The 14,665-nt window shown below is 49.5% G+C and overlaps 2 protein-coding genes across 3 annotated transcripts in view; one reads left to right on the top strand and one right to left on the bottom strand.

Annotated features, from left to right (window-relative positions):
- PSKH1 (protein serine kinase H1) overlaps positions 1–10,829 on the top strand; it is a 29,688-nt gene extending 18,859 nt beyond the window's left edge. Inside the window, exon 4 of one of the 2 annotated variants that reach the window (XM_079316374.1) lies at positions 4,998–10,829. In XM_079316374.1, the coding sequence (XP_079172500.1) occupies positions 4,998–5,315 (318 nt within the window). In that variant the 3' untranslated portion in view covers positions 5,316–10,829. The remainder of the gene's footprint in view (positions 1–4,997) is intronic. The other variant, XM_079316375.1, reaches the window with a different exon arrangement.
- On the bottom strand, positions 7,185–14,550 carry CTRL (chymotrypsin like). The gene is made up of 7 exons (XM_079316392.1): positions 14,480–14,550; positions 14,235–14,338; positions 14,008–14,087; positions 13,696–13,777; positions 13,415–13,595; positions 12,992–13,125; positions 7,185–12,767 (listed from the first exon to the last, which is right to left on the bottom strand). The coding sequence occupies exons 1-7, from the start codon at positions 14,529–14,531 to the stop codon at positions 12,606–12,608; spliced, it is 795 nt and encodes a 264-aa protein (XP_079172518.1). The 5' UTR covers positions 14,532–14,550; the 3' UTR covers positions 7,185–12,605.
- Positions 14,551–14,665: the final 115 nt, after the last annotated feature.

The following is a 14,665-nucleotide window of genomic DNA, read 5'->3' on the forward strand; positions in this document are numbered from 1 at the left end:
AGGTGCTGAGGCCTGGGCACAGGTTGCCCAGAGAAGCTGTGTCTGCCCCACCCCTGGAAGTGTTCAGGCCAGGCTGGAGCTGAGCTAGTGAAAGGTGTCCCTGTCCATGGAGGGGATTTGGACTAGATGAGCTTTAAGGTCCCTGTCAACCCATTCTGTGCTTCTCTGCAGAAAGACACCAGAACTTCACCTTTCTGAAGGAGCACAAAAGGAGCAGAAGGTGTACTCAAACTGCATCACATTTGAAATTACTTCCTAGAGAAACAGAAATGCAAGTATTGGTGATTTCTCTTCATTTTTGTGGCATGGTTGTGGCATTTTGTGCCACAAAAGAGCAGGATCTGTCCTTTGCAGCACTGAGATTTAAAGGCAAGGCTATCTGTGGTAGAGTTTAACTCATCCAGTGTTTCATGGGAGCATTTTCCTGCCAAGCCATTCTCTGCCTCTCCTCAAGGAAGCAGATGGGCAGAATCTCCTCTGGATTGCTTCAGTCCTGTCCTGTGAGCACACTTCATGTCCTGCACTCGTGTCCCCCCAAACACACCAGTGTCAGCCTTCCTCAGCTCCTGCACAGCCCTCTGCTGCTGCCTTGCAGAATTAATTTGGAGGGTTACTAGGATTTTGCTAAGTTAAAACTGCTGTTTTGTCAATTGATGCAAGTTTTCTGGAGAGTGGATGCATTTCTCCAGGGACTGGGGTTGCAAATTGCATTGGTAGAATGTAGCCTTATGTATCACTAAAGAAAAAACTTCAGTGAAATGGGGAAGATGTGTGTGGTGCAGCAAATCAAACCTCCAGCTGTGTAAACAGATCAATAAACTGATTTGTGTTTGCTGACCAGAAGAAAAATCTAATTGCAGCTACTCCACATTCAACATTTGTGGTGAAACTAGAGTAATTGGAATAATGAGAAATCCAATGTGCTTTTGTTTGGAGTTTATTCTTCTTTAGGGTTCATTAAATGGGATGGGCCTCCCAAGGTTTAGGGTTATGTATCACAGTTCCTAGGCCCTCAGACTTCATAGATTTCTTCAAATTCCACATCATCACATTTTTCATCCTTTAATAAGACTTGAAAAGATGGAAGTGATGTTATTCCTGGTGTTTAGAGGCTCATTTGACTCACCAGAATCTCATTTGACTGAAGTCTGAATGCATCTGGACAGCAAAATATCTCCTGGGTTGCCTCAAATTCTAGTTTTCTGCAATTACTTACACCTAGAATAGAAAATAATGCTCTGCTGCATGTCCTGAAGATGTATTTCCAAGTACTGTTGTGCCAGTTCTCAAATACTTTTCACTCTAGTATCTCTTGCTTTTCTTTGGACTTAAGTAAAAAAGAGGGTGGAGGTGCTGGCATGATTTTATTTCTGTGAGGGACCATATTCAGAAAGGTAAAAGGTTTTAGGGGAAGAGGGGAAGAAATACCCAGGAAAATCCATGAGATTGGAGTTGTGTGGATGTGTTTTCTCCATCTGAGGGGGACAAAGCTCTTTCAGGGTGGGTGTCTTAAGTAATTTCAAGTGCCAGTAACAGAAATGAAAATGGTAGTGAAAAGTTCTTAAAAAGTTACTGCACAGAGAGAAAATTGTCACCTGCATTTACCTTCACTTTGAGTTAAAGTTGGTGAATTTAGTAGATGTATCATTAGCTTGGATGTCCCCTTAGGATTGTTTGGAAGTGGAAAATGAGTCCTCTGTGAAGGAAACAGGATGGGGTGAGCTGTGACTCCTGGGAGGTGGAGAGGGAAAGAAGGAATTGGGGATTGATGGAGTGTAGCCAGGTAATGATGTGTTTGTGATTTCAGCTGAATGAATAGCTGAAATAAAAAAACTACAAAAAATAAAGCTTTAAAAGCTTTTCAAGGCAAGCTTGGAAGAGTGGGGGCAAAACCTCTTGTTGCCTGGGTTTCATTTAGATCTGTCCACCAGTGAAGAGGGAACCCAGAGTTCTGCAGCTGGAGATGCTGAGTGTGAAGGGAAGGTGAAGCCTGTTGGCTTCTGGTACCACCTGGGATCAGCTGAGATTATGCCAGTGAAGATCAAATCCTGCAGGTTGATTCCCCTTGCTGTTATTAAACAAATGAAGTACCTTATCCAAAGTCTGTTGGGAGTCCATAGGCTTGCAGTGTGATTTATATTCCCCCATGGCAGGGCAGATTCAGCTTTTTGGTTCTGTTTTTGTGAGTACCATTAGGGCTGAGCTCCTCAGTGATCCATCTGCAAAATAGACCAGTGTCTTCAGCTACAATTGAACCTTTATTGTGGTTTGCCTGAATAATTTGAAAAGGATTTTAGCTATTTTTATTTGCCTTCTTTATAAACAAACACTTTCATGAGTCTGTGATCAAAATTTGTCCCTGTTCTGCTCTAACAAGCATCTGTTTTTTTTTTCTTGCCATTCATTGCCAAGGTGATTTTCATCAGCTAAGAGAAAGTCATTTAAGGCAGGTTGTGACAAAGTAATTTTATTTATATGTTACATTATATTCTTTTTAAAGCAGTAGACAGGGGAAGAGGAAATGACATCAAGTTGTGCCAGGGGAGGTTTAGATCAGATATTAGGAAGAAGTTCTTCACTGGAGGCATGGTCAGGCTCTGGAACAGGCTGTCCAGGGCAGTGGTGGAATTACCATCCCTGGAAGTGTTCAAAAGGCCTGTGGATGTGGGAAATGGTTTAGTGGTGAGCACAGCAGTGCTGGATTAATGGTTGGACTCCATGATCTTCAAGGTGTTTTCCAACCTTAATGATTCTACGACAGAAAAGCTTGAATGTTTAGAAATATTTTTTTGTTATTGGATTTAATTCTTGAAATGTAGAGTGGAGTGGATTTTGACTTTGCTCCAAGCACTGAAGTGGTACCTGATCTGCAGGAGAAGCTCTGCTTCCTCCCTGAGCACTGAATATTTCCATTTCTATTCTGAATATGTTCAGGAACATTTATAGGTTTTTATTCATGTAGCAGTATTTCCTTTGTATCAAATAGTTAATATAATTTTCAGTCTTCTCTTGCATGGTTACTGGCAGTGATCATGTTCCCCATTTCAGCTGAGTAAGCCAGGCTGTTTTAGTCCTTGCAAAATAAGGCTGTGAGACCCTGATCCCCCTCACAGCCCCAACTGAAGCTCAAGTTCACCTTTCCTGGCCATGCACTGACAGGCTGTGGGCTGGGAGCAGTGCTGTACCTCTCACACCATCCTCCCTTTCATTAAAAAATCCTCCCAGGGATCTGTTCTCTTGCTGCTGCCTTGAGTCTTTTGAAAAGAAAATTTCTTTCTGTAGCAATGAATTAAACCTCCAAAAAAAATCAGGCCATACCTTTTTTAGACCTTTTGCACAAGAAAAGGGCATTATTTCTGGTTGTACAGGCAGTGAACCCTGAATTTTAAAATAGCTGGGTGCCTTTCTTCCTCTCCCAGTGAAGAGAAGAATGAGAGACACAGAATAGCAGACTTTCAGTTTTTTAACTAGACATGGCTGGGTCCACTCAGTTATGTGTATGCCACCATTATTATATGGAAATCTTCATTGCAGGAATCTGCTCATGCTTTTCTTAATGCAGCTTGGGATGATCTTCACTGACTTGAAAAATTCAGTATTGGTGTTTTCAGGACAGGTGAGACCCCCAAATTACCCAGTGGTTGCAGAAACCTGCTCGTGCCTGGCTCCATTCACCACTTGGAGCTTTCTGCTGGCCATGCTGCCTCCTCCTCTCTACCCTTATTTTGTCACATTTTTCTTTCCAGCCTTGTCCACATCCACAGCCCAGTCTTCACCTTATGCAGAAGGAAATGTTCTCACTTCCCACCTTAGTGCAAATACAGTGTTTTGTCAGAAATGAAGCAATTTGACATTTGTGGCTGTAGGTGTTTGACTCATAAGTTGTTATGGCCATTCTTGGGTGTGCTGGGAGGATATTTATTACAGGACTAATTAATTATTTTGGGCTTGTTTCTTTAAAACTAGCATATTATAAAATAAATTCCTTCCTCTTTCCATGTTAAACATTATTGAAATTTCTTACATCTAATATTTCTATATATTTAGAACATTTTATGGGGTTGTTTCTATCTGGGCTCAGCTGCTGTTCCAGGGCTAACCAGTAGCAACATCTAAATTTCTGTGTGGGAGTGAGACCAAGTTCCACAGCAGAATTGTGCCTAGTTTTGGTTCCAGGATCAGTGCAGAGGTCAGTGCTTCCTCCCTAGATGTTTGCCTTAAGATGAAGAGTCAGAAGAGCCCTGTGGGTCTGGGGTCAGAATCCATCCTTGGTGTGCAATGGGGCTCCTCTTCCTGCAGGAATGGCTTTGTTGGATGGAAAGCACTTGGACAGGGAAGGGTCTTCAGTGAGATACAGTTACTGTGCTTCTAGTTGTAGGATTTTGGAAGGTGATGGGAAGGAGCAGCTGGAGCAGGACACAGGCCTGGGAGCCTGTGTGTGTCATGGTGCAGCAGCTGCAGCAAGCTCAGATGGGTGGGTGGGTGTGTGACTGAGTGTGTGACTGCAGGAGAACATGGAGCTGGACAAAGGGAAAGGGCCTGGAAGCTGGGGGTGTCCATGTGTGTGTGTCTCTAAGGACAAGGACAAAACTCCATGGAGACCAGATGGATCAGGGATGGATCAGATGGATCACTGCTGGAGAGGTGGTTGGATCTGGGGGTGACTGAGACCCCTGAGTGTGTGCACAAGGGTGGGTAAGTGTCTGCATGTGCAGGGTCAGCTACCCAGTGCCTGAGCCCAGCTGCTGGAGGGATCTACTCTGCACCTATGTAGCTCCAGGTGTTTTCCACTAATTCAGCCTCTTCCCCCAGTGTGAAGTTGTTGTGTCTCATTCTCCTTGGGCAGATACTGCCAGTTACAGCTTGGAAGATTTGAGGATAAAAGAGAGAAGGGAAGCAGCAGAGTGCCCCCAAAGCACCTTGCAGACACAGGAGGAATTAATTAATCAGCAAAGCTGTGCCAGGATGTTTCATTGCACACCTGTTTTGTGTTTCAGCCCTGGCCCAGTGTGTCCAACCTGGCCAAGGATTTCATCGACCGCCTGCTGACGGTGGACCCCAGCGACAGGATGACAGCCCTTCAGGCCCTGAAGCACCCCTGGGTGGTGAGCATGGCAGCCTCCTCCTCCATGAAGAACCTGCACCGCTCCATCTCTCAGAACCTGCTCAAGAGGGCGTCCTCCCGCTGCCAGAGCACCAAGTCAGCGCAGTCCACCCGCTCCAGCCGCTCCACCAAGTCCAACAAGTCGCGGCGCGTGCGGGAGCGGGAGCTGCGCCAGCTCAACCTGCGCTACCAGCAGCAGTACACGGGCTGAGCCCGCCCTGCCTGAGGTCTCCTCGCCCCCTGAGGAACAGCCAGGTTCCTCCTCCCTGCCCCCATCCAAGAGGAGGTGTCCCCCTCACCCCGAGCCGAGGAAAGGGAACCCTGTGGTGGCCGCCACGCCCTGCGAGCTGTGCCGCAAATGGGGGAGTCCTTGTGGGCTCAGAGCCTCAAGGAATGCAGGAATTAAGGAGCCACGTGGGGAGAAGAGCTCTTTCTGTAGCCCAGGAGCTTGGTTGTTCATAGTTATTTATTAATTCCAGAGCGTTTAGTTTCTCTCACTTGCGTATGGGACAAAGAAGAAATCGCTTGGTGTGTCCGTGCGTGCACGTCCGTGTGTGCAGCACACGTGTGGGGGTGTATATGTATTTAAAAGTTATGTATACACAGATTTTGAGCTGGTTTAGTCAGACCCCGTGGTGCCTTTGCAGCAAAGCTGGAATGAGTCATGTGCAGTTAGAAGTGGGATAGCTCTGACTCACTGCTGTGCTGCCCACCAGCTCCTCGCCAAAGAGATGCCAGACAGCAGTTTTCCACCAGGGCTGGAAAGCTGCAAGGTTTCCCCCAAGGGCTGCCATCCTCCTGATGACATCAAGGGCTCACTTGCCTGATGACATCAAGGATTTACCCCTGGAATTGTCCTTTCCTGTCATACAGGGTTGGTTGTTCTTGTGGCTCTGTTGTGTCTCTGATGTGTTACACACATTGCACCTTTCAGAAGAAGATTGAGAAGGTTGAGCTTTTTTTGTGCTAAGGGGGAAAAAAGAGGGGGGATGCTTTGGGGGTGTGCTTCCCACCCCAGAGCTGGGATGGGCTATAACCACTGTAATCACAGAGTTACTGACCATGTCACTGCACCAGAACTTTGGTGGTTCCAGGCTGCTCCCTGCCTGCAGATTTGACAGGGTTCCTCTGCTTTTTGTGCCTGTGCTTCCCCAGCACTGCCATCCCTGCCTTGGGACAGTGATGGTAGGAGCTGTTGGGGTGGCCACAAATGGCTCCATAGCATCAGGGTAGGGCCTTGAGTAGTGGAAGCCCAATCTGGAAGTGTCAGCAGTGGCAATACCCTGGAGACATTGTACAAAGGCCCTAGAGCTGTGAGGAATTACTTAAGTTCACCAGGAAAAAGCTGCCTTTCAGTGTCCTTGTGCTGTGTAGGTGATGAGGTGGCTGCAGAGCTCAGCTTTGTGCAAGCCTGCTGAGATATCTTCCCAGCTAGTTAGAGCAGCAAAGTGGGGCTAATGGCACAGGATGGATTTGGCTTCTCATGGTAGCAGAGATCAGCAGTGAAGGAAAATGCTGGGGTTTGAAACTTTTCTTCTGAAGCCACAGGATTTGCTCTGTGCTGTGCACTTGGCTCTGGGCTGGAGGTGCAGGCAGTCCAAGCTCAAGGGGCTGGTGAGCTTGGCCTTTTCCTAGGATTGATGCCTGTGCCACTGTGTTTCAGTGTCAGCAGGGCTGAAGTGGTCACTCACATCTCCAGGGAGCTCTCACAGTCACTCCTAGTCAGCAAACAGCAAAGCAGCTTCAGTGAGAGAAGATTTGAGGTTTCTGTGCTGAGGCAAAGAAAAGGGGCATTTCTGGGGGTGTGCTTCCCACCCTAAAGGGGGGATGGGCTGTAAATACATGTAACCAGCCTGGTGTGCCCAAGCATGTGGTGGGGAATACAGTAGAAGAAACTCAATGAGTGAATTTGAAATCCTTTGTGTGGTTTTGCATGTTAGTTTGAAAATCTCACATCCTTTGCAAGCTGCCCTTTCACTGAGCAATGCCTCCTACCATGTCACATACAGTCTTTCTTCCATCAGCATTAACATACTGCAGAATTCCCCAATTTTTTTTTTCCCCAACTCTGTGGACTGCAAACAAAAATGTTTTTGCCATCTTTTACTTCCTCATGTTTTTCCTTAATTTTTTACCATGAGCTATAAACTAGATGTGATTTCTGATAAAGCAGGCAGCTTGCCACATTTTGCTTCATGAGCAGTTCAGTGTCCCTCATGGTACTGCAAACAGCTCTCCAGAAGCAGGAGCCCCTCTAAGGCCAGTAGCAAGTGGACTGTGGGGGCCCTGCAGGCCAGGTGGTGGCAGGAGGCTCCCTTGGAGCTCTTCTGGTTCTGAGCCATTACTTGAAGATGCTTTGGTGTGTTTGGAGCATCACTGCAGGCACTGTGATTGCTTTTACCTCCTGGCTGCTCCCAAAGCCCTCCCCAGATTATCCTGCATGTCTGTCCATAAAACAGGGATTTTGCTAGTGTGAAGGGGTCAGACTGATGAACTGAGCCAAGACCTCTAGAACTGAGACCCTTTCCTTAACCACTAAACCATCAAAATGCACAGGCATCATGCAGATGTCTGCCCATGCTGTTCCTTTTTCCTTCTCCTGTGGGATGAGGAATACATAAAGCTCTAGGCTTGTTTCTCCACCTTCCAAAGCAGAACAAGAATCTTCTCATCTGTGACATTTTTTGCTTGTTTTGTCTTTTCCACAGCTGTTTTTTCACTGGGAAAAGTTCTGAGCTGTTGTTGTTACTTTGGGCTGGAATATGGTTTGGGAGGTGGGAGGTTGCTGTGTAGGTTCCTGACAACCTCAGGTTTTGGAGGTGATGCTCTGTGACTGGGGGTGAATGGGCAGAAGAGAGGATCCATCACATACATGAGAATACTGGATAGCTGCAACTGCCTCTCTGAGCTCTCTGTGGTCCTCAGGCACTCCCCTGCTTGGGAATTGCAGGAAGACCAAGGCCATCCCATAAAGAGCTTTGGCTTTTCCAAAAAAGAACTCCAATTCTTCTCACACATGCAATGTTTTCTTATTAGCATGGAAAAATCAGTGTAAACTTGGGAAAAACCTTTCCAGGCTTTCCTTCCATGGTTCAATTTTAACCCTCTTGCTCACCCCCTCTTCTTTTTCTAAATCCAGTATTTGTAGGACCTTTGCAGCAGGCAGTAACATGGGGGCAGAGGGGAGATGAGCAGAGCTGTCCAAGCCACCCTGAAGTCCTCAGTGATCTTTCACTCAGTCTGGAAAACTGTGATGGTCCAAATGCCATGTTGGAAGGTCCAGCTCAAGAAAATTCCTCAGGTGCTTTTATTCTTGCAAGTGGGACACGTTTTCAGTTGGGTCTGGTGTGGAGGGGGACAGGCAAAGTGCTGGAATTCTGAGCCATAGTCCAGGTGTCCTCAGTCTGTCCTCTAAGAAACTCTTCACTGTGAATTACCTTGATCATCTGTCTTCATTCCACAGGAGCAGCTCACTGCTCAATTTTCTTAAGTCTCAGGAGTTTACACTTTTCAGGAGTGCCTTTTTTGGGGATTTTAGAAACTAAAATCTCTCTGAAAAGGTTTTTTTCTGCTCTTTTGTTTAATTTTTTTAATGTCTTTCTTTGACTCTTAATGGTGGTTCTTAATTTGGCTCGCAGAGTGTTCTTTGGAATCCTTCCTCTGGTCCTGAAAGTGCAGGGAGGACAGAGGTGTCACCTGCCTGTTCCAGACCACCACTGAAGGCAGTCTCTGCATTAGCTGGGGTGCAAATCTGAGTGCTGCTGTTCTGCCTGCCTTGGTTCACACAGGGGAAGTGGACTTGGAATGACACCTAGTGGCAAACTGTGGTGTGTCCTTGTCCAAGCACAGCTCTCTCCTCTGTTTCTGGGCAAGATGCTCTTTGAGGAGTGAAGGGAGTTAGGGTGGTTTGTCTTTTGGAACTTAGCAGTACTGTGTAAAACAATCCTTTTGTCCTGGGAGTTTGGCTCTCTTGGGAGAGAGAATTGCAGCTTCAAAGAATGTGGCCTATTGGTTCCTTGGCTTTTATTATTTTTGTTGAGGGTTATTGGAGAAGAATGTGAAAAAGTCTTCCAGAAATTGCATTAAGAGCTCTAAAGATTCACATCCAGGGTTTTGAGTGTGCAGTGTATTTTCTTAAAACAGCACTTACCAGTCCATGTTTGATTTACTTCTCACTCAGGCTTCTAAAAATCTTAACACATTAACCCAGTGGGGATAGAAGCCACCCTTCCTTCAGTTCTGAAGAAGTCTGTGCTATTTAACACTGCAGTTGTGACAGTATCCAGATGCTCCTGCTATTGTTCTTGGAAGCACACAGCTGTATGTGAAGGAAAGCTTGAGAGCCTTGTGAGGAGCTTGGGCTCTGACCTGCTGGCTTTGGTAGTGATGTGGAAACCAGCTGCAGTGTAGGGCCTGCTTCATGTGTTTGTTCTGGACCTGATAAACCCTCACACTCTTCTTTGGAATCTGTACTTCCCTCTTTTAGGCCAGATATTTTCTGTTCTGGTAATTTAAGCTATTTCTGTGGCTCCATTTCTCAGTCCTGTTTTCTACCTGGGTGTTTGGCTGCAGTACTAAGAGAGTCAACTTATATCTGATGCACAAACTGGAATAGGAATGATGGCTCACTTGGCTGCTGGGCAGCAGCTCTGGGTTTGGCTCTGCAGGGGCTGTGGTGAGTCCTGGGGCAAGGTAAAAGCTTCTGTATGGTGCCTTTGAGGACCTGCAGTGCAGGCTCAGCTCAGTCTTGTACCACACAGAGCAACTACAGTGTGGCTGTTACAGGTTTCTAATTAGGCTGTGTGGGACCATATTATTTTAAGGACTGATATTGAAGATTTGGGGGAGGTTGAGGTGTGATAAATTAAAATCTCAGTTGTTTGACCTAATTTAGTTTTCTAAATTATGCATAGCAGCACCAGCAATGGAAGACACTGGCTTCTTTGGCACCAGTGTGAGCCCTAGAATTTGCAGGGAGGGTGGTTGTGTCCAGACTCTCACCCACTCAGCTTTCTCCTGGAAAGTGTCACAAAGTGCCTGTGCCACTCAGTGCGTGCACCCAGCCCCAAGTTGCCTTCACCACTCTTGGGAGGGTTTTGGTGCTTTTCTTGACCACTCAGTCTCCTCTTTCACCCTGGATTAAGCGTGCAGCACTCCAAGGCAGGTGCCTGCATGCCAGCTGTGCCTTATTGTGCAGGAAACTTCCCAAAGGATAAATGTGAACAGCGGGGATGTGCGGTGGCATCTGGGAGCTGAGTGCCTGGAGTGCAGCAGCAGCTCAGCCTGGGGACAGCTGTCCCTTCTCCCTGTAAATCCCTGCTGTGCGAGGAGCTCTGGCTGCTGTTGCAGTTTGTGTGCTGGCTGTGGGGCGAGGTGTGTCCCAAGCAGCACGCCCAGCTGCCTGAGCTTTCCTGTTGCCTTTCCCTGCCGCAGGATCCTCCCGGGACGCCCCTGGGCGGGGCCCGCCCGCCCGCGCTGTTATTTTGGGTTTTCCAGTTTCCGGTGCTGGGTTCGAATGGTTTGGAAGCGACTCCGGTCTCCTCACAGAACTGTCTTCAGAAATGTCCCCTTCTGTGCCTTGCCTTTGGAGTCCTGGCTTTAAGGACTGTCCTGTCAGATGAGGTGGGACCCATTGTAATTAGTCTGTAATGTTCAAGTTAAGAGTGTACAGAATTATTTATTTGGTGTACTCGGTCTGCTAAAACATGTTCATGTATTCTGTGTACCCCATGGCTCTGCTGTCCTTACTTCTGCCTGGTGGGCTGGCTGCTGGAAGGCAAAGATTTCCAGACTGGGAATGATGGTCAGTAAGTACGTGGAGAGCCAGGATGTGCTCACCCCTCTGTTAGGTTCTTAGATCACAGCAAGAGGTACCAAAGTGCCCATCAAAGGGTTTGCTGGTTTCTTTAAGGCAGCTGCCAGGCCAGAAGCTGCCCAAGGGAAACCTTGTGGGGGGCTGGGATGTCCATGGGATGCCCTAGATGAAGGAGGCACTCAACCTGTTGCTGGAAAGTGTGGTTGAGGGGCTGAAGAGGCACTTTGGGACATTTTGTTTATTTTTCTTTGGCTGCAAGGTAGTAGAGTGGGCCAGAGGAATGCTCTGGTTTGTACGCAGCCACTCATCACCTCTCCAGTTTCACTCTGAGCTTTTATGGACCAACAGGAGAACTTGTAGTATCAAGTGAGTAATGCACACCCCTCTTGAGCCACCTCCTCTCCAGGATTTTCCAGGGCCAGGGGACCCTGTCTCAGTAGTGGCTCAGAGAGCTCAGCACACAGACCCATAGTGCTGCAGTTGGTCACTGCTGTTTGAAGTTCCCTATAGCCACCAGTTCTCTCTACCTGCATGGTCCATCCCCACATCTCTGTTCACTTACCTTTAAGGTTAGTTAGATGCTCCCTGCAGAGCAGACCACTAAATAAAACTAACTCTTCCCTTACATAGGCTTTACTTAAGCCAATTTTTATTTATTTTAACTCAATCATATGGGCCAGACTATTTGTGTTTGCTCTCTATTGATGATCCATACCCCTTCCCATCAGTGTGTCCCTGTGTAGTGTCACACTCTGCTTAATAGAGTGATTACAATTTGGGGGCTGTGATTCACACAGCAAAGGTGTTGTATCCCCTTCACATCACTGGTGAGGGAAACTAAATCCCACATGTCATGTTGGGACAGTCTGATCCTGCTTCTCTCCATGTTGCCTTATCACCAGCTCTATTTTGAGCTGCTGGGAACCAGATTGTAATTCATTGAACATGTGTCTTGTTACTTCCATATCACACAAGACTTTTTTTTTTTTCCCCCATTGTCTTAGGAACCCTGTCACCTGGCCTTGAAATTTGTTTTCAGCTTCAAATTTTCCTTTGCAATGGCCTTCAGTTTCCTGCTGTTAGCTGGCAGATCTGCAGGTGTGAAGCAGTGTGCTGTTCTCCAGCTGTCCCCTTCCCCCTTCCCCAAGAGCTGGAGCTGCCTGTGCCCTTCTCCCTTTCAGCTCTGTGTTCCCAGCTGCTGCACAAGTCATGGCTTTAAAGTGCAGGCAGGGATCCTTTAGGTTCCTGTGCACCCCCACACCCACATTCCACTGCAAGCTGAGCAGTGCTTTCTGAGTGCTTTCAGCAGTGCTGAGCTGCAGCTCTACACTCCCTTTCCTGGTGGCACCTCACACCTGGACTAGTGAGAGGACCATTCTCCCAACCTTCAGCACTGCCTGGGTTGGTGCCAGGGTGTGTTTGAAGACCCTCTGAGCAGCCCTAGAGCCACAGCCTGCCCTGAGCATCCTGACAGTTTGGCAGCTCCCCCGGGTCCCTGGGGGACACCAAGCTCCAGCTCTGGGCAGTGCTGGGGTTCAGGAGAGAGGCACGAGGTTCCCCAGGCTCCTCCATTTGTCTTCCACCCTGCTCTGCATCATGAGAAGAAAGGAGCCAGAGGCAGTGTTTGGCACAAGCAAATGCTAGTACTTTATTAATCCCAGTGAAGGGATCACACTGGCCACAGATTTATCCCTGAGTGACGATGGCGTCGATCCAGTTTCGGAACTGGCTGACGCGAGTGTACATGGCCGGAGTGTTGATGTTGCAGTTGGAGGTTCCCCAGGACACAATGCCAATGAGGGTCCAGCCATTCGAAGTCTGGTACACCAGAGGTCCACCAGAGTCACCCTGCAGAGAAGATTCCTGCTTAGTGCTCCTGGCACGTGCTCCAAACTGGTCCCTGCCAGCCCAACCATCCAATCCCCTATGCTGTAGCTTAAATATCTGGCTCCATGAGACAAGAGCACATGTACCCTGCTCCTCCACCCTTCCTGTGATGCAGTGGGAGCTCAGCCAGACCCCACGTGTCCTCATCCTCCACCCTCGCTGTGCAGCAGGAGCTTGCTCCTTACCTGGCAGGAGGTGGCACCATTGCCACCAGCACAGATCATGGCACTGGTGATGGCACTGCCCCAGTACTGCCTGCACTGGCTCTGGGAGATCAGGGGCACAGACACCTGCTGCAGGACTGTGGCCAAGGCTTGGGCTAGGGGGAAAGAAGCACCATTAGATCACCTCATTGTGGGTCTCCTGGAGGGCACACAGGTGCCCTGGGCAAGCTTCCACTGCCATACAAAGGGCCTTCCTTCTCTATGCCAACAAACCCCTTCTTTCCCCAGGATCACCGGGTACAGGCAGCCCTGAGAAAGGGCAGGCTTGTGCCTGTGCACGGTCATCCCTGGGTTACACACACAGCCTGCCCCTGAGCACACACCTGCAGCCCTGTGCACACTGGCACACTCACAGCTACACCCAGCCCTCGTGCAGTTACGTACAGTTGGGGTTGGTGCGTCCCCAGCCGGTGGTGACAGCCCAGGCGTTGTTGGGCAGGACCAGGTTGGCAGGGGCCAGGCAGATGGTGTTCACACGCGCTCCCAGCTGGGCGGGCGTGGACAGCCTCAGCAGGGTGATGTCGTTGTTCATGGTGTTGGGGTTCCAGCCGGGGTTGGTGATGGCCTGCAGGGAGGGATGCAGCCCAGCGTTGGTGCCTGCCCTGTGGGAGCAGCCGCGGCGCCGAGCCGCAGCCCCGTCCCCGGAGCGCGCCCGCCCCGCTCACCCTGGACACGGTCTTCACTTGAACGGCCTCAGAGCTGGAAGCCAGGCTGTATTCCCCGAGGACAACAACGTGGGAGAGCGGGCTGCGAGAGGTAAGAGGGAGTCAGGGGCAGTGTCCAGCCAGCGCCCAGGGTGGCAGCAGCACTGGGGCAGCCACAGGTGTGAGGAACCCAAGGGAAGCTGCCATGGGGACAACTGGGGAGGAAGCCCTGGCTGCTCAGGCCTTTGGGTGGCACTCAGAGATGCCCAGCACGCTGCCAGCCCCTGGCCCTGCCAGTGGCACCAGCGTGGCTGGCCAGGCATCACTCCTTACTTGAAGTTGCAGTGGGCAGCTGTGACGACCCAGTACTGGTTGATCAAGGAGCCGCCGCAGAAGTGGGATCCTGTGCGGGTCTGGGGAGGGAAGAGGGAAGAGGGGCTGGGTGGGCTGAACACCCCCAAGCTGGGGACAGGCAGAGGTCCCCTTGGTGCCCAGCTGTGGCACCCAGCTGGCCGTGCCAGTGCTTAGGGCAGGGCCCAGGGAGCGGGACAGTGCTGTACCTGCAGGGACACCTGCCAGGGCCATGAGCCGGGCACAGCGTTCTGCCCATTGACAATCCTCTCGTTGTAGGACAGCGAGGGGCTGATGGCAGGCACCCCGCAGCCTGCAGGAGAGGCACAGGGGTGACCCAGAAGCTCAGGACTCATCTGGGTGCTGCCTGTGCTGGTGTGGGTGGCTCTGTGTCACCCTCCCTGGCATCCTGCTGCACCCCGAGCACCTTCCCACACCCATGGGCAGCACTTACCTGAGACGGCGCTGGCAAGGGCCAGACAGGCAACCACCCACAGGAACGCCATCCTGAAAGGAAATAGGCTGGACCCCTGGGGATCAGGAGCTTTATAGCAGCCAGGGAGCCACGTGGCTGCTCAGGTTAAGGGTCCCTGTGGCCTTGTGTCAGCTGGGGGCAGCAGTGACGGGTACATACTGTACC

This window comes from Erithacus rubecula (genome assembly GCF_903797595.1).
Source record: "Erithacus rubecula genome assembly, chromosome: 12".
Classification (NCBI taxonomy): Eukaryota; Metazoa; Chordata; class Aves; order Passeriformes; family Muscicapidae; genus Erithacus; species Erithacus rubecula.